This window comes from Dromaius novaehollandiae, chromosome 5, assembly GCF_036370855.1.
Source record: "Dromaius novaehollandiae isolate bDroNov1 chromosome 5, bDroNov1.hap1, whole genome shotgun sequence".
NCBI lineage: Eukaryota > Metazoa > Chordata > Aves > Casuariiformes > Dromaiidae > Dromaius > Dromaius novaehollandiae.
The window spans coordinates 17044460-17067820 of NC_088102.1; the positions used below are offsets into that span (position 1 = coordinate 17044460).

The 23361-nt window shown below is 40.7% G+C and overlaps 1 protein-coding gene across 10 annotated transcripts in view; it reads left to right on the plus strand.

Moving 5' to 3' along the window:
* The window catches only part of SYNE3 (spectrin repeat containing nuclear envelope family member 3), an 80526-nt gene extending 60423 nt beyond the window's left edge, over window positions 1–20103 (plus strand). For all 10 annotated transcript variants that reach the window (XM_026107677.2, XM_064512113.1, XM_064512114.1 and 7 more), the window contains one exon: window positions 10046–20103. In XM_026107677.2, the coding sequence (XP_025963462.2) occupies window positions 10046–10243 (198 nt within the window). In that variant the 3' untranslated portion in view covers window positions 10244–20103. The remainder of the gene's footprint in view (window positions 1–10045) is intronic.
* The last annotated feature ends 3258 nt before the right edge of the window (window positions 20104–23361 follow it).

Here is a 23361-nt window from a genome sequence, read left to right on the forward strand (position 1 = left end):
ATGATTGCAATGGGAGCGACTACTTCTTGTTGATTAACAAGAAGCAGTTGCAGGAAATTGCACTGGCTGCAGTGAATTTTTAGCAGGTGCCAGTGACAGGGCAATGTAGATGGATATTTCTGCAGGGCACCTAGAACACTCAAGGACATAATCAACCAAATGCTAAATAATAACTATGATGAATGTTACTTTCAAAGGTTGGCTCCCAGCTAACTGAAAATATTTCATGAGAATTCTTAGCATAACTAGGAAGTCAAAAGCTCATTATTTACAGGCCTAGGTAGTGCCATTTGATTTATTTTCTTGAGTTCTCAGCATAATTACATTTCCTTGCTAAACAAATGACTCTGGCTTTATTGTTTGTACAAACAAAATAATTAGGATTCATTACATTTGTGGTCAGCTAATTGCTTCCTTTGAGATATTTCTAAGAGTAATCTCATATAACACGTAGACAGAAGGAGTGTGTAATTTAATCTTATTTAGAGACACCAAGACACCATTGATCTGGAGTCAGTCAAATTAATGTAGCCATTCAGGAAACTGTGTGCAAAGCAAGAGCTGCCACAGTTTGCCAGGAAGAAAACAGTAATATGTTCTGCTCCCTTCAACTGAAGATATGACAGGAATTTTACAAGGCAGAAAGTCCATTTACAGAAGTGTATAGCATCATGTGGACATGTTCACATCACTGTACGATGTCTTTCTATTGAAAAATATATGGTCCATTTGTTTTCCTGAAGTCCTGCTGGGTGTTAGTCATTTGAAATCTTCTGTACAACTAAATTTTTAGTGAAACAGAAGACATACTTATGAAAAGCTATCTTTCTCTTGTTTTTTTTTATTTTTCTTTTATAGAGCACTAAGGAAATTTATTCCTTCTGAATAAAAAAGGTTGGGTGTAAGCAAAGATGAAGCCCAAATGCTTCAGGACCATAGGGAGGTTGAGAGCTAGAGCCCTGTTTTGTAGGTCAGACATGAGCATTTCACTGTGACAATGGATAGTCTTGTTCTCAGAATACCAGGTCCATGTTTTTTCATCACTGTGTCCCTTCACCTCTGCCTGTGTGGTTTCAGAATTGTATCATGGCCCAAACATTTGGAGGAAGGGTATCTAACCACTTAAAGTTAGCAGAAAGACTTAGTTCCACCCAGCGGTGATGTTTGCTTGGAAGAGAAACTTCCAAAGCAAAAAAAGCTGAAAATCCTGACTGTGCCTGTTCCGGATGCTGACACCGCAAGGTGCGCTGCACCAGGCAGCAGCATCCCCTTCATCCTCCGGCTGGTCTGGGAGCTTCCCTTCACCTTACTGCAGCTGTGAGACTGCCTGGCTCTGCCTGTCTGCCCTATTTCTGTGAATTTAACACTGTTTACCAGTCTACATCCCAGGATGCCAGAAGAACTCTAGAAAGCAGGGAGTCTTTGTTTGTCTCAGATCCAGTCCTGCCACTTCTGTGCCCTGCTGATGCTCTCACTTCAAATGCAGTGCCATTGCATGAGGGAGAAGACATCTGGTTCTCAGGATGGCTAGTCCTTACTTTCTGTTAGTATTAACATGGTATTAGCTGTATATGTGGTTGGTGGCCCCCTGCCTTCCTTGTTGGAATGATGCTTCCTTTAAGTATACTGTCATTTTGCAGATTGAGGAGAAATTTTAAAGTGATGTTCTCAGAGAATATTGTTTTACCTCCTAATTGAAAGGTAACAAGGGAAAGATTTGTTGATCAACAATAGAATGAAACCAGTTCTCAGTAGACACCTTGAACATATTTTTAACATTATTGTAAAAAGCAAATAAGAAAAACTATTTTAATCAATATTTTAATTTAAAGTGAGTACCTTTTAGTTTTTTTAAAGTAAGCCATCACATTTTTTTAAATGATTAAATAAAATGCAAATGTAGGATGGCTGTTTTTTAAAAAGTTTCATCTTGAATTGAGGGAAGTCACTGGTAAAGCAGTAGGAAACGGATATTGTTGGAGTTATAAGCCAGCTTTTGACGGCAGTAGCCTCTTCTACAGGTGTGAGAAAATGTTGCCTTCATTTCAGCTTTATTCTTTTTATGTCCAATTTTAATTAGTATATTTCAAATTGCAAGGCTGACTGGAAGCTGGAAATTGGGAGCTGTTGCTTTACTTACCTGCCTTCCTGAATTAATTTAAGACACTGGTATCTGCTACTTCTAAAATGTCAGATACACTGACTGCAAATAGTCATTCAATTCACTAGCTGCAGACAACTCTTCTTCTAAAAGTAATACAGCCTTGCTTTTAAGGACAGAATATATTTGGATAAATTGTTTTGCTTATGATTGTGTATAAAACTGTTGAGGTATTTTTGTGTTGAATTCCAATTTCCTCCAACTACAGCTTGACACAAATCATGAGTAAAATATTTATCATTTAAGCAAAGACGACTTACTGTTTGTCATTATCTAACATAGTAATATGTCAAAATTAAAACTCTGACTAACTAAATGTATTTTAAACTATGAAGTCATGTCTATCTGCATACAGTATATCCTCATGGTTAGCAAATAGAAAGTCCAAATAAACTACAAAGACTTTATTTCATTTCAAATAAATATAACTTAAAGGTTAGTAATCACTGAGAGAGAGAATCAGTGTTATTTAGCAAAATAGGAAAAACTTGCTATAAAAAGTTTAAATTGTTTACCTAAAGTCTCTTGCCAGCTGATTTTTGGAATCAGCTGAGATTTTAAACAGCAAGCAAAACGTGTGGGTTTAAATTGTCCATTTTAATGTTTCTGCTGTAACTTTTTGGGGGGATTGCAATCAGAGTTAGGAATGACTATCCATCTTTTAATACTGACTGAATTTCCAGAGTACCTATTTGAGTACCTTGTCCTGGTCTGAAACTTGCAAATACTTCTCTTATGATACCCAGGAAACTAAGTCTAACTTACTGGCTGCTGTTAGATCTGAAACATGCTTCAAAATTATCTCTGTGGGAGTTTGTCCTTCTGTATTCTCATAAGATGGAACTAAAATCTTTGTAGTGACCCAGTTCTGCCCACCGCTTTACTAATCTTCCACAGGGCTTCCTAACATTTTTCACATGTCAAGTGATCTCCAGATCAAAAGAAAGTAGTTTTCATTGCCCATGTATTGAAGATGCAGCATCCTAAACCAGAGACTTCTTGTGCTTGCAGATTTAAAGAAATAATGCTTTCTTACATATAGTGCTACTTTAACAGATCAGGCCACAGCCTGATCAGGCCATGGCCCTTGTCCTTTAGCATTTTTATTCTAAATGTATGTTATGTTGTATCTACACGCAGAAGCTAGCCTTTGCAAATCTGTTAGTGTCACGGTAGCATATGGCAGAGTGCTTAGTTCTAAGTGACTTGGCGGCAAAAATTCTGAACTATCCGCCATATGTTACTGCTGAAATTTCAGATACAAACTGCTGTCTGTTTCTTCTTTTTCTTTTCTTTTAAATCAAGCCGTTATCAAAGATTCTAGCTTATCATCCAGCCATGTTAAGGTGCTCCAGAGTCTCCCCAAGAGGGAAAACAAAGCCTGTAATTTGCCTGTATACTTACTTAATTACGTACATACACTTATCCTCTTCAGAATTGAAAAGAGCGTTTAGGTTGCAAAGTCAAGCAATCCGAAGATAGAAGATGTCAGAGCTAAAATTGCTTGTGTGACCTCAGTTAACCTCTCTGCAGAGCACGTACATTCTGGCAGCTCTTTATTAGATGGAGAATGATAAGCACAGGACTCCAAGGGGTCCCAGCTGTCCTTACTTATTCCTCACTGCTGGTTGTCTAACCTGGTCAGCGTTTGTATGTAGAAAAGTCCAGTTCTGAACTCAGTGGCTCACTGTCCTTTTGCAGAGGCCAGATATTTTGGATCTGCAATACCCTGCTCTTAGTTCCTGCTGTGTTGCATGGGAAAGAGCCATAGCTTTGCTCTAGAGCATATTGGACTCAGCTGTGTATGGGCCAGTGGTACCCAACTGCCCCAAATTATGAACTCAGCAAGAAAAACAGAGTTCTCTCTTGAAAATACCAGCTGTGATTTGCAGTATATTGCTCCTCTCAGAGATGGATGTCACTGAGTTGAGAGCTCATAAAAAGCACAGTTCCACTATCTCATATAGAGGTAAAAGTCCAATTTGCCTTGATCTGAGAGAGCAGCTCCTGCACCCCCTGGAACCGATCTTTTCCCTTCTTAGCAGCATCCTGTCTCTGTAAGCAGCAACTGAATTAGTACCTAGTGGCATCAAGAGACAGAAACCCAGTACATCTCAGAGGCAAAATATCACTGATAATGCAACTGCTTCACCAAAAAAAATCATGGCATGATCCTGTTCAGAATAAAAGGGAAATATGTTAGAAGGCTCTTACTGCCCTCTTGGCAGCTTTGCTTATTCTCAGAGGAATAACGAAGTGGTAGAGTTCAAACCCATGTAGGCAATTGCTGTCACAACCTACCTATTCTTCACGTTAAAATGTTCTTCCTCAATCCCCATTGCTGCAGTTTAAGCTCTTACAGTTAAAGTTATGTTGTGGTCTGCCCACTTTGAACATACAGGCTTGGATTCATCCTCTCTAACCTGAGGAGTCTACAAAAACATGCATGGTGCAGAGTATGGATAGGGGTTGGCTGTCCTCTGTCTCCTCCACAAAAAGGACTATGAGCCAGGTTCAAAGCTATCAAAAGGGGTTTGTTTTTCATGCCATAGTTGGTCAACCTGTGGAACAACTTGTTAAGGGATATGGAGAGCTTTGAAAGTTTGCATAGGTTCAAGGGAAGACTGGACCAGTACCTGGAAGAAAGGTCAACTGGGTATTGCTAGTTGGACAAGCCACATCAGGCTCAGGAAACTACCTGGGCTGAAAGCAGTTGGAGGCTGATTGTTAAGGGGAAGTATTATTTATGCTTGCCTGGGTGCCTGCCAGTCTACTGCGATTGCTGCAGAATAGAGGATATGGGGCTGGGCAGAGCACCAGCATGAACCAACATGGCTGTTTGTGTATTTGTAGGTCCGTGTTAGGACACTAGCCATTGGTCCCTTTACTCATGGACAGCAGGAGTTTTCAGACAGCAGTTCTTCTCTCAGCTTAGTCATCTCAGTGGACTGCTCTAAGATAAGAGGAATTAATGCAGGCTATTTCATATTTCCCTACTGAATCACTAATTCAGTGGTGCAGGTATGGCTTTTGTGAGGCGTGCTGGTGACATGCAAGCAGCAGCAAAACTCCGCTAATGAGCTTGGTATAAGAGGCCGTATCCCTCTGCTTTCTCATATAGCTAGATTAACTGTGTGTTTTCCTATATTCTGGAATGTGGTCAATAGCAAAAAGCACTTTAGCAACTTACACAGGAATATTATCTAGCAAGTTCTAAAGTGCTTTTCTGCTGTTTCCCATCCAAGTGATTTTTCATGGTGCATTTTGTAAGGAGTTATTAACTGCAAACAGATTTAAGTGCTGAGGACTCCCTAGATCTAAAGCCATGTTTGTCCTTCAAATGCCCAGACATGAATCAAGTACAAATGTGAATGTTCACAGCCAGCGCAGTTCATCTGGTAACAAGCATGCATTTAGCATTACACAAAACACAGCCGCCTACCTCTTGACAGTCTATGTTTGTCCTTGTATTTGGCAGGAAAAGGGGGGCGTTCATCCTTGTTGGTGAACTTTTAAAGTATATTTTAATTTTTAATATCAACCTATTCCTTTTCCATGTGTTTCCAAAATGTCTCCGACACTTTGGCTTAATACCCAGGTATTCCAGCTGTTATTCTAAGATGGTGGAAATTAAAGTTCTGTTGACTTCACTGGAGCTTTGCCAGTTTTTCTTAGAGGAGGATTTAGTTTCAGAATATTTTGTGAAGCCTAGACCTGACACACATACTGCATATGCAGAGGGTGCTGGGTAGTAGCTCTACTGACACCAGTACCCCAGAGTGACTGGAGAAGGGGAATTCCACTGCATAACAAGGTTTGTGGTTCCCACCTTTGCTCTCATATGGAAATGAAATGTTCTAGCTGTCTTTTGCAAAGGTGGAACTGTGTCAGACTGTCCGTTTCTAACCCAGAGAGATGTTCTGAAGGGTTGGGAATGTGATCCTGACTGAAGACTTTTACATCACTTTGAGTCCAGGAGAGAGGATGTCTGAACCCTGGCCTCCTGAATTCCCTGTTGATGCCCTAGTCTCAGGTCACCACAGCCTGACAACATCCTTCTCCCACAGCACAGACCTAAAAAAATACCTTGACTTAGTCTTAGTAAAACTGAAGTGCTGCTTTTTTCACATGCAGGAGATGGAATCTGTTCCCAAAAGAGTGTCTGCTTTTTCCAATTGTTCCATCTCACCTATTAAAAGTTACCATCTGTCCCTCAAAATTTCTATCCTTAAACTATAACACCTTTGGTGGTACCGCCACTGAAAAATTTCATATCACTGAAGTAGTTCCAGCCAGCACTAAGCAACAGGACTAATATAGGATTCATATGCACAAGAACAGCAGAACCTGGACATATGAGTAATGAATCTATTTGTAAGGGTATCTGTTAAACTCCATGAATAAGTAGTTCCCAATCCTGACTTTATTTGGTTGTCTATGTGCATAATCCTGCTGCAGACACTGAAGTTAGTGGTAAATCTCCCATGGATTTCAGTGTGTGCAAGTTGAGGCCCTCATATATTAAGGGCTTATCATTGCAAATTTGCTGAAAGCACCAAACCCTCACAGCTCATATGTGCCTCATCTTCAGTCCTGCAGAGACATCATAATACCATGTTTGTGATAGCAGAGTCATTTCCATGGCAACAAATGGAGTCAGAAATACAAGATTCTGACCTTGCTGTGTGATCAATGAAATAGAGAAGCTGGGTAGCAAAGACAAAAGTTCATCAAACACAAATGCCTATAACCCTAGCAAGGAGGTGGGAGAGAAGCAGCAGACAGGGAGAAATTGTTTCTGCTTCTCTGAAGTTTTGTTCCCAGGTGAAAGTCCCTCTGTTGACTTATCTAATGCTAGAATTTGTCTGGATATCTTATCTGGCAGAAAGCTCCAAGGAGAGCAGACAATAGCTTGTAAATAAGGCCATTTCAGATTAATTCTTTCTGGAGGATAAGCTTTGCATGGCAGATCTATTTTACAGCTCCTTCCTGTAGATCTGAAAGCAAGGCATTTGACAAATATCATTTCAATCTCTTCACGCTTCTGAGAGTTGCAGTAGTCTCTGCTTTAGAGATCAGGACAGAGAGCCACTGTCAGTGACCTGCTCTGAATCAAATGCTGCACCAGTAAAAGAACTGGGGTAGGAACAATTAGAGTGACTAGTCTAACCCACAGTGTGATCATCCTAGCAAGCCAAAGACTAACATGAATGACATTAAGGTACCTTCTTCCTGGGCCGTGGCAGAAATAGAGATGAGACACAACTTGAAAGGTCCAGTATTTCCCTTTGGTTCATAGGCAGAAGGAGAAGATGGGTGTAACATCTGGTCTGGCAATAGAAGAACAGTTTCAAAATGAGGTGGCTTTCAAAACCAACCCTGAAAGATGGGCAGCTGTAACGCAGGAGTTGGAGGTGCTCCTAGGAAAGCTGGCAGCCCTTGTCACAATTGCATATCAGTGGGAGTTGGGCTTCCAACTCCCTATTTGAGTTCGTGAGGGCCTTTTTGACACTCTCAGCCATAATGAACTGTTGAGCAGCCATGTAGTCATAGGATCCTACTCTACAACAACATAAACATTAAACCTTGCTACATCTTAGAAGAAAGAGCGTGGCTTACATTTATTTAATTAACTCCAAACTGACCTAACACCAACAGAACTACACCTGTCAATAAATAAAAACAGACTTGTCCATCGCTTTTGGAACCTGGAAAAGGCCTTATTCCTTAGAGACAAGGCACTATAATAAATATCCCTGTCATGTTGCTGCACATTAGAAGAATGAGAAATAAATGATCAATCATAGCAGAAGTTGTCAGTGACAGTCCATTGGCTTACACTGATTACACCAAGGAGCGAGCATTTCGTGGAATTACAGAGTCAAGCTCAGAAAGCTCTGACTAAGAGTTGCAACTGCTGCCCTTGCTCATAACGATTTTAGCATTGTCTATAAACACATCTTTTGCAGGTTTTGTTCAGTCCACAGACTGATGAATTCCAGAGGAGATGAAGGATTTCAGATCTGGCTTCCAGAACTAGAAAAAGGAAAGGTCCCATTAAAACAGCTGCATATGCCAAGCATTTTGGCTAGTGTTTAAGAACAGACTGCAGTTTGAACAGATGACTCCTGTAATACAGCCAGGGCAGTAAGGCTTTGATTTGGTCAGTAAATGAAAGCTGTACCCAGTGCAGTTCCCCAAAGGGTGCTTAAAGTCAGAGTCCTGCTTACACCCTCATATTTATCCGTTGCCTACTAATTACTCACAGTTCCAGCATCCAGGATCCTGAGTTTTTGGTGAGAGCAGGTTGCAACCCAGACACTATGCAGGTCAGAAAAGATAGAGCAAGTAGCTGTTGCTCTGCAGCCTCCACATCTGCCTGATACTATAATTAAATCTCATCAGCCCTTTGATATAATGGAAGTACCAACTACAACAGAAGGAGGATTTCGCAGCACAGCTGTCCCACGCTCTGTAACTGCAGCTGTATTTTTGCCTTCATAGTTAGGTGTGTAAGCACTTATACAGAGCTACAAGAGACTAAGAAGTTTACACAGCAAGGAAAGAGACCCTTTTAAAAATAGGAAAGAGCTATTATTTTCCTCTACCATCATTCTGCTTCCTTATCTTCTCTGCTGATGTTTCCTATGGACTATGCATGATGGGGCTTTAGTGGAAGGAAGGCATTGCTTAATAAGGCATCCAGTAGAGGCCAGAAGCCCTAGTTTTCCCCTGGCACTGACATCCTCTGTGGCTCAAATACAACCCTAAGCACCTCTGACTTAACTTCCCCCTGTGGAAAATGTGGATCCCAATTCAATCAATATTATGAGCTGGTATTTGTGAGGCAGGTTGATACCTAATGCTGTAGCAGCATTAAGTGTTATTTCTATGCTCTGAATGTAAATCATGTTTGATGAAATAAATGGATTGTTGACCCATCTTTTTTAGGACTCTCTTACAGATAGTTGGATATGGCCTTTCTGTGAAAAAACACTGTTCAGTTTATTGGCAGGAGATATCCAGGAAACCTGCCAATGGAAATCTTACTTCTTAATTAATATTTCCTGAGCTCTGTAGCCCCAAATCTGTTCTCTCCTGGTGGTGCCAATCCAGATTAAACTCATAAGGTTAACTGAGATACTCAAGATTTACACTAGTGTGAAGAAAAGTGATATGTGACTTTGTGGCTGCTCATCAGTGAATGTGACTTTAAGGTCCTCTTCACTGTCTGTTGTGTTTTCCCTCATTCTCTTGCGTCATGTAGAAGTGTTAAGACATGCCTGGTAAGATATATAGGAGGTATAGAGGCAGACTTCAATGCAGGATCCTTTTTCTGGCCTCCAGCCTGATACGCCGCAAAGTCAGGGTCCAAACAGCATGTTGCGTTGAGTAAATGACTAAGAGCTGCACATGAAGCTCTTTCCTGCTGACAGAAAGACTGGTTTCTGTCTTTTGGGCATCAGTGCTCTCCTTTTACTGACACGAGAGTTGCTAAAGCAGACCTTCTGTGCCATATGCTTACTGTGAGGAAACCAGTTGGCAGCTGTGGTGTGAGCATTTATAACCATGGAGTGGACTTGATGGCAGTTGTTTTCTTCTGCTATTAAGTCAGAAGTGTTTCCCTGCTGGAAGAAGACAGTTTGCAGCAGTGAATTCTTTACAAGAGTGAAATAATCTAAGAGAAATGGTTTAAGCACCAACTTCAGCCAGCTGTAGTGTCCCAAGCAGCCTGGCTGGATCCTAAGGCCAGTTCTGCTTCGGACAACATGGTTGAGCAACTCGTCCTGCCTCTCTGTCTGGTGGTCTGATGCATTTGAAATGTGCCTGCTTAGTGATTTGTTATTTTTCTGGCTGAGTTGCTGCTTGGTTTGTGTCTTTCAGAAGCACTCTGGAGGTGCGTGTGCTTTCCTGCGTCGAGTGTGCTGGGCAGCACTGCCATTGCAACTACTCCTCTTGCTCCTCCTGCTCCTGGCCTTTCTCCTCCCCCTGGTAGAAGAGACCCACAGCTGCAAGCTGGCCAACAACTTTGCTCGGTCCTTCAATCTGATGCTGAGATACGAGCGCCCACCTCCAACCTAACTTCTCCGGATAGCAAGAGGTGACAGTCTCAGAAACACAGACTGCTTTTCTCTTGGGTTTTAGCAGTTGCAAATATTGTAGATTTTAGGGCTTCCAACAAGGCCATCATACTAACTGGATTTGCCACATAATTGCAGCATAATATTAATCCACATTAATCAGGTATTTGAGCAAATTTAATATTTTTACAGTATTTTATGATTATATTTATAAAGTGTATATAGAGATTGTGTATGTCTATGTATGTGTATACACTTACAGATATGTATACATATATATATATAAATATAAATTGCATATCTGTGGTCAAATTAATATCCACCATCCACTGTTTGGGGATAATCCTGCAGTGTTTCTGTTTCTGCCATCTTTCAGCAAGGAATATTGAATGATGGGTTTTTTGTTTTGTTTTATTTTGTTTTGTTTTTAAATCAAGTTCTCGTTGTTTACAACTGAAGTCAAAGCAAGTATGAGAAGATGTGGGGGTATGCAGCAGAGTGAAAATTGGAGAGCAGGCAAAACTGAATCATGTTTGAATACAGTGGGCGACATTCAGTCCAAGCAAAATTTGAACAATTCTATTTAAAATCTTGAGCTATTTTTTCAGTAGCTCAATGCAAGGATTGCAGAAGGCAATGGAAATATTCCCACTGACTTCAGTAGGAGTGGGGACGGGCCTCCTCTTGTTCTCATTTTTTAACAGGTTTCTCTTCCAATTATCGTGTTCTCCAGCCCACCTGAATCAGGAGAGTAATATAGTAGGAGGAAAGCTGGAAAAAAGAATTTTTTTCTTTTATACATACCTATAATAGGGGAACTTTTAAAATCAGGTAATAATTTTCTGAACAAATTTGTGAGGTCCACTAAACAACACCTTGTATCAGTGATCTTGTTTTTAAAAAGTGATGGGGATTTTTTTGTTTTATGAAGAGGCATTTGTGAATGGATCATAAAGCCGAAATAGTTGGATGCAGCCTGGCTCAGCTTCAGCAAAGCAAAACTCGGAAATATTTTAATACCACTGTGGAAACAAGATTCCTTCCTAGGATGTTGTTATGTTAGTGATCTGTTAAACTGATGTAAACTGATTGCATCAGTCAAGTGTAGATTTCTAGACAGTATAAACTTCAAGATGATGACAACTTGTCATTTATTTACCTAACCTTATGCCTGATTTATCAATTTTTTGAATGTACATTTTAACATTGCCTTTTAATGTAAACACAATTCTCAGCTTTACTGTGATGAAACCGTTCTTTGTGGTGTTTTACCTAACTGGACTTCTGAAAGAGAAGGTAATTTCTAAAATTTTATGCCATTTCTGAGAACTGTCTTTATTTTACCTTCTTTTTAGCCTCAGTGGTAATCATCCCCCAAAAATGTTAACAGAAGAAACAGTTACTTTCCCCATCTTAGCTGTGTTGTGGGAGGAGCTTCTCTTCTGGGCAGCAGCATGTGGTGTTCAGTGTTGTTTTCCAAACAAATCCCAAATAATATTAAATCTGTTGCGCAGGTGAAAGTAGCTGAGGCACTAGAAGAGGAAGTCATTTTTCTGTAGCAAAAACGTGAAAGTTTTGCTGGAGCGAGAAAGCTTGGATAGAAGACAGGAAGGCACAGAAGCAAGGAGCTTGTTTTAGGCACAGAGCAGAGGAGAACAAGCAAGATGTGAAAAGAGGACTAGATAAAAATAGAGAACAGAGGTGTCCAACAATGTATAAAGCCTAAGAAAGGAAGTCATGATGAACAGACAGGACAAGAATATAGGCTTTTGTGAAAATAAATGTCATTGATCCCATCTCCCTGCTACAGCATTGTCAGTATTGCATATTAAACAGACCTTTATTCAGTGAGATTTAGAATGGGGCAAACAACAGGGACTCTACTGGGGTGCTGAGGAGACTTCTCCACTGTCAGGACTCTATCACTGTGTTCCTAATAATGTTTCCAATTATACTGGCTTTGCAAGACCTGGATAAAAATGTCAAATTTCCACTAAAAGTGAAAAGGAGGCTGGGAAATTAGAGGAAAGAGAGCAGGGAAGGTGAAGGTATTCATGCAGAGCTCGAGGGGAGTATGAGGAGGATCTGAACTGATGCAGATTAAAACCTGACTGTTGGGAGGTAGGAGAAGAGATCTGGAGAGCAGGTAGAGGGGGAACTGAAATCTGGAAGGTGAGGAGAGAAGACATACACTGAGAGAGAGAAATAAGACATTCACAGCTAAACAGGGAGTGAAAGAGGGCATGGTCTGTGCTTTCTTTCAAGAAGGAGCCAGATAGAAAGGAGCTATAATTCATCAGAGAATGGAGCAAATGAATTCCTTCTTTGCAACTGTTCTTTCTGGCAGTGGAGGACGTACCTCCTCCTTTCCCCCGATTAGCTGTTCAAGAGCCATGCACAGTTTCGCAATGCTTCTCTTAAAATTGCTGCCAGCCCTGAGGGAAACCCTGTGGCTGCACAGCAAGGAGCTAATCATCATACACATCTCCATTTCAAATTAAATGGTCCAGTAGAAAAGAAGTGTGGGGGAAGAGAGGCAGTAACAAAGCCTGCTGTATGTGGTTGTTTATAGGTGTACTTGTGCATGCACTTTTCTGTGGCATAGCTACACTGCAGTTCTCTGAGCTTTGCTTAGCTGTTCCCTTGTGCCGAAAGTAAAATGCCAGTGAGAGAGAAAGAAGAAAATTATGAGGAAAAAATATAACCACTAGAGAAAATCAGCAGAGAGATAGGCAAGTCTTACTGTGAAAGCACTGTGAAAGCAATCAGTTTCCTTTCTGACCAGCCTTTCTGATCTGGATGTTTTCTGTGGGTTCACAAATACATGAGACGCCACAAAAGTATGCAATTTCCATGCAAATTTCCATGGAAAGGACCATAAGAGAACAACTGCATCATCACCTTGATGTTTCAGGGTTGTGGCAGGCTTTTTTTTAAAAAAGACTAAATTAGAAACACATTTTTGCTGCTGGGTTTGCATTCAATTTATTCTGTAAGTCCTCTGTCTGTAATTTTGGAGTCTTTTTGCTTTAAATCTCAGCAAATCCATTCTCATAAACTTCAGATAATTTAAATATCTCACATAAGTGATGAATCTTTCTACCTTTTTGCAATGGAAACTATCCAAAGCACAGAGCCTTGGTTTTCATCTCACTTAGGACACTTTTCTATAAATGTTATTGACCTCACCAGTGTTGTTCCTGTCTTACGCAGATGAGAGATGAAAATTAAGCCCTTTGTTTTTCTAATAAAGAATGTAAAAAATCAGAAAAGTAAGTTTGAAATGTAAATTCAGAACTTGCTGTATTTTTAATTCTCTAATTTTACTTCTGAAGTGTTTGAGATACTGATTTCTGGGAGCATAAATACTAATCCAGTCGGTGGTTTGAACAACGAAAACAGAATGCCCAGTTCAACTTCCCTGAACGTGAGCAAAGCTCAGATTCCTTAAAATGCATATTAAATCATTTACCAGTAAACCATTTCCAGATCAGTCATTAAAATCTCGAGTATTATTCTTCATGCCTGAATCATTGCTCACACACAAGTTATGCCCTAGCTTTCGTACCTCTAAAACCCCAGCTCGTACCTCTCTGACATCTATGCATAACAGATGTTTTATAGCTCAGCTTCAGACTGCGGCCACTGTCTTAAGACATTCCTTGCTGAAAGCCTAGGATATGCAAAATGAATAAGTGTCCGCAATTGAGTATTCATGCTACCTTACTCTAATCCAGATCCAGCCACTGTCAGAGTGCTAAAACCCTAAAATAGACTGAACATGTTTGAGCTTGTAAATTGTGCATCTGTCTCAGGCCACGTAGCCTATACTGCATGCGGATACCCAGCCTGTTTACAGAGCAGAGCTCTTGTGCATCTGTCCAAGTTTTTTTGCCTGCACGATTGGACCCAGTATTTGATTGACCACATTAATGACCCTCCAGTGTTGAAGGCAAAATCCTGCACTGCAGTGCCCATGAGTTAGAGTAAGAATTCTGCACAGCCCCAAAGGCAGACTTCAGATTTAGCCTTTGGAGTGAAAGCAAGCCTAATTTAAATTGAAAGTAATTTTGCAGCCAGACACTTTCAACAGAATTTTCTATGACTGCAGTAGAGTGAGGCAGAAATTTGCTGTTTTGCCACATGTCCATTAGTAGCCCTTTCTCTGATTTGAACTAGCAATTAAGATTGTATTACATACTATTTTATATATGACCTCTTCAGAAATCTCTATAGGAAAAGCATATTCTGTTATATGCGCACACATTACAAAAATCGTATTCTCCTGAGCATGGAAGCTTCAGAGCAATCATAATAAACACTTGCTTATTTACCCTGGCTGAGACACTTACTACACTCAGACATTTGGGACTGAAAAGAAGGCTACTAAGCTAACTGATAAAAACACCTAATTATAACTGAATAATTTCCAGAGCTCTTAGAATCACTTTCCATTTCTCCTTAATCCTTTTCGTTGGGATAGTCAAAGACCCCGGAAAAAAACAAATATCTTCTAAAAATGGCCATGATTAGATATGCAGATTGCAATCACTACATATGAGAACAAGTGGTATGTTTTGTGTAGTTGCTGTAGGACTTAGGAGTTTGGTCAGTCTGATCTCTTCTTCAATATTAAATAAGGAGTGTTTTACTTTGTTTGATGTGTGCATACAGATCTCATTGGCACTAACGAGATTTGAAGAGTGAGTTTATATGCAAGAATTCTTTTAAATTTGGTCAATGAGAGAATACATTTTACTCTTTCTTTAAGTAAAAATAAAAATCTGTATAGCAGCGATTCCCAGAGCAAACAAAACCTTTAGGAATAACTAAAGATTACAGACTGAAATTTATTTATTATCCACCCTAGTAAAGTGGAGAAGGAGTTTTGCCTTTCAAGAAATGCTGGTATAAATATCCCAATAAACATATCTTTACTGGGCATCATTCATGTCTTTTCAGGTCATAGATTATGTACCCAACTGGCTAAAATAACCGATTTGGAAACTTTATTATCCATTGGTAGTATCACTTGCTAGCTTGCAGCTGAAAACATGTTTGCCCAATGAACTATATCAGCTTCTTCCAGAGTCGCCAGGGGCTGTCAAGGACATTCTTAGTAGTTCTCAGATCATTGACCTGCTATGAGCCATTACAAGTCTGTTGCATTAATCTGGCTGTCAACTGTTGCCAACTCTCAGAAACCAGTTTATTAAAATACTAAAGATAACATTGTCGGTACAGACATCATGATTCATTCAAAAACCAATCTTATTACTTTGTCATATTTAAACATAATTATAAATGGGTTATGCTGGGTTATAATCAGATTAGTCATAAGTGTTGCATGTTCTAGTCACAAGACTTTTTGACTTGCAAATATGTTTAAGAACTGTGGGTTCATTTTGGACTTGTTATTACAGCTCCATCTGTCTGTCCCCTTCAGCTTCCCTCTCTCTGCCCTGGCGTCCATCCCTGTCGCAGCTATTAGACTTCTCAGTCTCAACTGCCAAACGCTCCCCTTTTCCCGTCCCTCCTGCCACGGGTTGTTTACATGTCTCATCCTCATGCCTACACCCAGCACAGTCCAGTTTCAGCCTGCCCCTTCGGTCTTGTGTCTTAGCCTCTTCACAGCAGAGCCCTGCACGCAGAATCGTCCCCTCCTTTCCATACCTTCACCCCCTCTTGCCTTCCTCCCTGGTTTCCTCCAGCCCAACACACAGGACAGAGTCTTGGTCTCAGCGTGACCAGCCCTAGCCATTCCCTGTTGCAGTTCCTCCTGCAGATGCTCTGCTTCAAGGCCTGTTCCCCCGTGCTCATGTCAGAGCAGCCTTGGTAGCTGTCCGAGGGTGCTCTGGCCCTTGACAGCCATCTCTCCCGAGTCTCCTGGCTGTCGCTTGCCCTTATCTGTCTTCTGCGTCAGCTCAGGGCCTGTTCTTAATATTCACATCTGCAGATCAGAGCGCAAGGGTGACACTTAACAAACAATTATTGGTAATGAAAGCCTTGCCATTAGCATTGTTCATAACCTGCCCAGACTCTTTTCTCTTGTTCCCTCTAAGCAGGTTTTGATGGGTAATCCAATTACAACGTACAGAAAATTGCCCCTTAATCAGGGAGGAGGGCCGGTGCTTCAGCTGCAGCGCTATTACCCTCCATTGCCGCTGCCTGCATAAGCACTACCATGTGCTCCCAGCCCGGGGCTGCGCGCGGAGGGGCGTATGCCCTTGAGCTGCCGGGAATGTCTGAATATTGCTGCTATACATCATAATAAGCCAAGATCTTTCTTTTTTTTTTGGAACTGGAAAAAAGAAAGAAAAGAAAATGGTCACTTTTAAGCAACTGATTTCACAACCCATTTATCAAGCACTTTAGCAAACCATTTATTTTAGCTCCTTTCTGTTTGCTCAAAAGCTATATGTTAAGAAAGGAGAGGTGAATTTCAAGAGGCTGGAAGCTGGAGGCAGACTGTGGTGCCACCCGCCGCTATCAGCCCTTTGCTTTGAGGCCTCCAGCTAGAATTCGGGATTAGGATCTGTTATTTTTCCTAATGTAACCCCCGCCTTCAAAATCAAACTGTTTCTTTTGTCAAGTCCAATACACATTGAACACCACAGACTTGGTTTCATTGCAGTTATGAATGCCTCTGTATGGTACTTTCCATTGCTATGAAATATATGTATATATATGTAGATGTATATATATGTAATGGGGAGTGTAATTATTCTTCTGCTTAAAGAAAGGTGACATTCCACATCAATGTAATCTTCAAGTGCAGCTTTTAAAGGAAAGTGTGTCTGAAAGGGAAGCTGGGAGAGTTTACAGGTATGTGTTTTAATGACCTTTAATAAGCTCTGAGTTAGGGCCTTATCCTCTAAGGTGAAAAGTGCCCAAGATGATTTTCCCATCACCTTCTCAGAGCGGTCCCTGTAAAAGTTTTTAACCTGATAATCACAGGTTGAGCACTGGCTGTTTCTGAAGGCCTTTGGATGTTACATGTACTAAATATGTGTCAGTTCTCCAAGTACCAACTTCCATTTTGTGCACACACTTGACTGGAAGTCAAAAAACGCATCTTTGTCTTGCTCTGAGGCCCTGACTGCTTTTCTTTCTCAATGGACATATTGCTTTTGATCAGTCTCATTCTTTCCATTTTTTCCCTTCTTTTTAATTTGTGCTTAACTCAGTTTATCAGGTGATTGCAGGAGGGCATATTGCTCTTGCCCAGCCTCAGAGCTGCCTTTCCGGCAGTTTACCTTCTTCTCATGTGTTTACTTGGGGGTACTGGACCACTGTGAAACAGTTACACGAGCAATAATGTGGGTGTTGCATTTTTCCATCATCACCTTTTGTGAGATGTAGCACTGCATTGACATTGAAAACTGGTGGGAGACCCAGAAGCTGCATTATTGTTTACCAGCAACTTAAGCAATGTACACTGCTTCTGCAGAGGACCTGTCCTCACTTCTCAAAGCATCTGGCTGTGTTGGGCCCAACTTAATTAGCAAGGCTGGATTATAAATGATCTTGAATTCACTTCACCAACACTCCATCAATCTTGCTTCCATCAGTTTTTGTGCTTTTGTTTAGTTTTAAGCTAGAAGAAAGTTTAAAGAATTGTGCTATGAGCCCCTTACAGGGTACATAAATATCCCATATACTGCCCAAAAATTAAAACAAAATCAACTCTCACATTGAACAGAATTAATAAGTTCTAATTAACTTATTAAAAAGTTAAGAGGAACAGCCTGGAGTGAAGTTTTATGTAATCAATTTTCTGTTTTTAGTTTAAAAATCACTGATTATCAAGATATTTTTTGGCACTTTCTGTTAGAAATGAACTGGTAACTAAAATGTGAATCCTCCAGAATGGGAGGTTTGTCGATGTGGATCTAAATTTCACCGGTATGTCCTATATTCTGTCACTGCTTCTGAGCACTAAGGAAATCTAAGGCCGTTCCCAACAGGAGCTTCTCTTGTGAATGGTTTTAAAATTCGTTAGAGCTCCTGTCCACTTGCACATGTTTGCAGTGGGGAGGATCAGAAAACTTCATGCGAACCCTGTGGATTCTGCGCCTTTGAAACCCTGGCTTGAATTCAGGTCCCCACCTCAGCTTCTTGTAAATGTTAATATTCAAGTAGAACAGAAATGTTAGCAGCAATTACAGCATGGACATCTCTTGTTTATGTATAGTAGCTGATAGCAGAGTCTGTAATAACAATCTATGTTTATACATGTGCTGTTCAATGTAACAGTTGGGTACAAAATACTTTCTAGTGTCACAAGAAAATAACTGGATTGATGTCACTTTTTGCTTGTATGAGCATAATTATTTGCATTGCAGGGACCAGTTCCACTTTTGTCATGTTATTTATGCTTTTTAAATACATTTGTGATAAATTAGGCTCATTTCTAAGGTAAACAATACTGGAGCCAAACAGCTGTCTCTGTACATGTGCATGTTATCACAGCTGATATCAAGTCTAAGTCAGACTCCTTGTCTTGCTTGGACCTTTCCTTAACCTTTTTGGCTTGATTCAGGGAAATGTGGACCAGTCTATTTTCTTATTAAAAATGTGGTTTTTTGAAAAGCTCAACTTATTTTTTAGATCCTTTCTTTTTACAACTATTGATGCAGAAAGACTGTAACAATCATATTTTTCTAAACTGCCACTTGCTTTGTGTTGGGAAATAATATATAAATATATATTTTGTTCTACAAAATTCCATGTAGTTTTGAAACTCTTTGTTTTCATATATATCCTCCTATATGCCAGAATTATCTAAAGATGCTGTAAGCTTCTATATACTGACTCTCTATGAAAATGTATAAAAATGTAACTGCATAAGACTGACTTTATTTTTTATTTAAATGTATTGGAGCTCAGTCATCCTTAGTGTTATTCTATACTATATATAAAGAAAGAAATCAGGTCATTTTTTCAAAAGCCTGGACCTCGTTATGTAACACTTCCTAAAAAGTCTTGACTGGAAGTGATGAGAATTAGCTGAGAAATGGTGCCATTTCAGGGCCTGATTTTGTAGTTTATTCACACTGTTTAGGACCTTATTTCACAAGTACTCCCATGAAATTTCACTGGAAATGTTACAAATAAGAGCCTATGATGTGTGAAAAGCCAGGCAGAGTAAGACCCTTTTCTAGTGAAGAACAGAACCTTTTAACTAGAAAAGAGGTTGTGTTTGGAATATTTTAGAACAACATTTTAGTTCTCTTCTGCACTGTGGATTCCTCCTGTATATTCTGGATTTATTCCATAGCTGGAATGCCAGATTAAATCAATTGAAGCCCCATGCACAGATGAATGTAATAGAAATATTGCAGTGAAATATTGCAGAAAATGACCTGATTTCCTTCCTCGAAAGAATAGTTTGTGTTTAAAGGCACTTGCGGCCTTGTCTTCTGTGCACGTTTTAAATAGAGGCCGTTGTTTTGTACCTTGATCATGGTGTAATATGGAAGGACTTTTGCTGTCTGCCTGGAAAAGAGTAATATTTTCTCAAATAAAAGAATCCGATTCTGCAAAACTCTTCTGGGAGTTAAGGGCAATTGGGACCTTCTGGGATCAGGCCACATTATTCTGAAAGTTTATCCCTTGATGACAAAATATGATGTGGCTTTGCTGTTTGCAGGTAGGATAAAGAGACTGGAAATACATCATCCCAAGCCTTAGCCTTGTGACTGTTTTGTGATGCTTTACTGTTACGACTGAGCTATGCTGAATCGGATTATAAAATCAGATTACTTTATTGTATGTGTCCTTTTTTTGTAATGAAAAAATAATTGTATTTGATGTTGCAGTTACAACACAGTAAATAAACACATACGTATTTCTTTTTAAGGGCTTTTGTATTTTTCTGGGGGGTGGTCTCACATTTTCTCTGTGCTGATTTCCTACCATCAGTAGATTTGTGATGACCTAGAAACACCTCGAACACGCGAAGCAAGGGTAACAGTTGCTGCTGCCTGCCTCCCTCTTTGCTAATGTACTGCTGGAAGATGGTTGTGCTGAATATACCTACTTCATCTAACCCCGTAAGATATAAAACCATGCCGTTGTTTGAACAGAATTCTACAGGGCCCATAGAAAAAGTGTGTTTGCTAAATCGTATTATATTTCTGTATGATTTCTTAAGGCTCTAGCCTTTGAGACTCCTCCGGGCATCTTCTAGGACAGAGGGTTTTTTTCACCACCTCAGATTGGAAGTTAACTCTGGTCACATGCAGTGAGTGAGCAGTTTAGCCACTGCCGACTGCTCTGAAGCCTAATCACTGCAGCATGTGTGGGGGGGGGGGGGGGGGGGTGCACAACTCGGTAGCATTGCCAGGTCTTTCCTTGCCTCTTTAAGAGATAGAGTCTGTCGGGATCTCTGACATTAAAGGACTCCACGGGCAGTTACTTCTGGGAGAGTAGAAAACCACGAAGATGTTTTTAGATAATCTATGGCTAGGTTCCCTGTTGCTTTTATGACCACACTAACCTTTATTGAGTCTTTGTGACTTCTCTGAGGTTTTTGTACCATGTGGTCCTATGCCTTCCTATAAGCTGTGTCCTGCTGAGCCCCAAAAACACAAATACAAATACTTCAGCTGCTCATAGGTGTGTGACGGTAAGGGCAGCAGCTTGGATCCCTCTCAGGAGAGGATGGGGAAACTGGAGTGCAGGGCTTTAGGAACAACAAACTACGATGGTGGGATGGTTATGTTGCCAAGAGTGCTGTAATCAGTGCACGAAAGACATTTCTGTTCTTACTAATTTCCTTTTTTCCTTTGCAAAGTATTTTCCTTTTGCAAAGTATTTTCATTCTTGCAGTTTATTCTTTTGTGGAGCCAGAAACAAGGCTTCTGGGGTATTCATGATCTTTATGTATACCATGCTAGTCCTTCTGGAACCATTAAAGAAACTTGGGAAGAATTGGTTTTGTCCCAGATACTATAAATTGACCCAGAAGACTCTCTTCCAGCAGGGAGGAGAGAAAAATGTCAGAAAAGAGAAAATAGCTAACACTTACATGGTGAGTGAATATTTTGTTGACCAGGTTCAGGCTGCAAACCACTCTGCAGCTGATCTGTGGGAGATGATACCATCAAGGAGAATTACTCTAAATGCTTTTAGAGGACACTGAAGTACTCCAGCCAGTTATAAATCTCTTGAGTCATACAGTACTGGAGAAACACCTGTTTTAGATAGCAACCCTGCTGTGAGAGGATGAAAGTTTCTCTTTAGGTTGTAGCAACAAAAGGTGGCAAGTTCAACAAATAAAAATAATAGGGTAAGACCCTCACGTGGAGTAAATCAATGCTTCCTTCACTGAAGTTGTTGGAACTAAGTCAATTTACGGTGGTGAGGATCTGGTTTGTAGTCAACTGGGATTTTACAGAATGCTTAAAACCTCTCCGTTTTGTAGTTCTTTGCTCCCTTATGTCTGTGCACTAAATCGTATCCACAGAAAAGTCCTCGCTAGCATAATGAGGTCATTTCGGTTGTGAGCGTTCATTATACGATTAGGTAAAATTAAGGGGAAAAAAGCATCATTAGCAAAGTCTTAAATAAAAAAGGATGGAGCAAGGTTACGGAGTGAGAACTATTTAAGCAAAATTAAAGTCAACCCCGGAGAGTTACTGGGGAGTGGCTTTCTGCGGAAAAGGGCTGCTGGTGTGGTTGATGCTGCGCATAGAAGCTGAACGTCACAGCCCTGAGAGATTAAAAGCAGTGGTTGGAGGTTTTTCTAGGTTAATATTTCAAGCTTTCTAAATCTCATTTTTTGACATACTATGAATGCAGCCTTGGCTTCCAACTGCAGAAAAACACTCTGATAAGCACATATTGCTGGGGCAAATGAGACTGAAGTTTCATCCGGTTTTACTGTAGCATTCGTGGTATTAAGAAGGATTGTAATATAATCCTCTTCAATGAATAACCCTAACAGATGTTATCAGGGCTGCTCTGTAGGCGCTGCGGACCTCTTGCTAGAACTCCCTCTGTGGAAGTCCAGTTCATAAATTGTCCTAATGGGCTGCTCGAGTCGTCCTGCTGCTGCAGTCGCATGAAGGAGAGGTGGTTAACAGCGCCCTTGAAAGCCTGCATTATTCCCATCTGGTTTGCATTACAATACTGCTAAATATTTCATGCTTTTTGTTTTACAAACAAATAAGAGCAGAACTAATCTTCTTGTTTAATGTTCCTTGATTGACATCTGAGCGGGGAAAAAGTTTTGTTTTGTTTCGTTTTTTACTTCAGATCTTGATGTGGCTCTGTGAAAGCTTTTAATGGAAGATAGATCAACTCCGTCAACTTTTCTGGTGGGCTTTTTATGGCACCATTGATACAGAAAAAGATATGCGGGAAATGCAGATGATGAATGTGCTGTTCAATGAGCTGGGATTTCTTTGCTTGCGAGGAGATAACTCGATGAAGTGCAAACAGAGACAGGGAGCAGACGGTGACTGCCTGTCAGCCTTATACAAAACTATCTCTGGCTGGGGCTGCTGGAAAACACAGCAGCTATTAGTACTCTTTGGCCTTTCGCAGCGCCCTGTCAGAGGATCTCCGAGCACTGTATCGCGAGCGAGCCATTAAACTGCAGCCGCTGAGCGTGCTTAATCACCACCATTTCACAGCGAGGGAAACTGTAGCCCTGGGAGGATTTGGTCGGCATTTTAACCTCACGGTTCCCTAAATTCCCGGTTAGGTGCACAGACGAAGCGGTTCCCGTGCACGCTTCACAGGACAGTGTATTTTTGCAGGAGTAAGGGTGCCACTTCTGCGCTGAGTTGTGCACGGCAGGATGCGGCGGGCAGGCGGCTGCTCCGTGCAGACACATTAATCCGTGGCGCGGAGTTCACAGACGGGTCAGGAGCCCCGTTCGGATGCGCAGACTCCCCCCAGACACCCACTTGCAAAAATGTTGACCGAAGTGATGTTTCAGGTGGTTTCCTTCGGCTCCCAAGCCGGCCCCACAGCAGCCGGGGCCCCTCAGCTACTACTTCTCTGCTTTAATGGCTGCATCAGCTGTTTCAGCCGACATTTGGAAAAATAGCTTCGTTAGGTTTCCCACAGCTGCCCATTAGGCTGTGATATCCATGAGGCCTAATCACA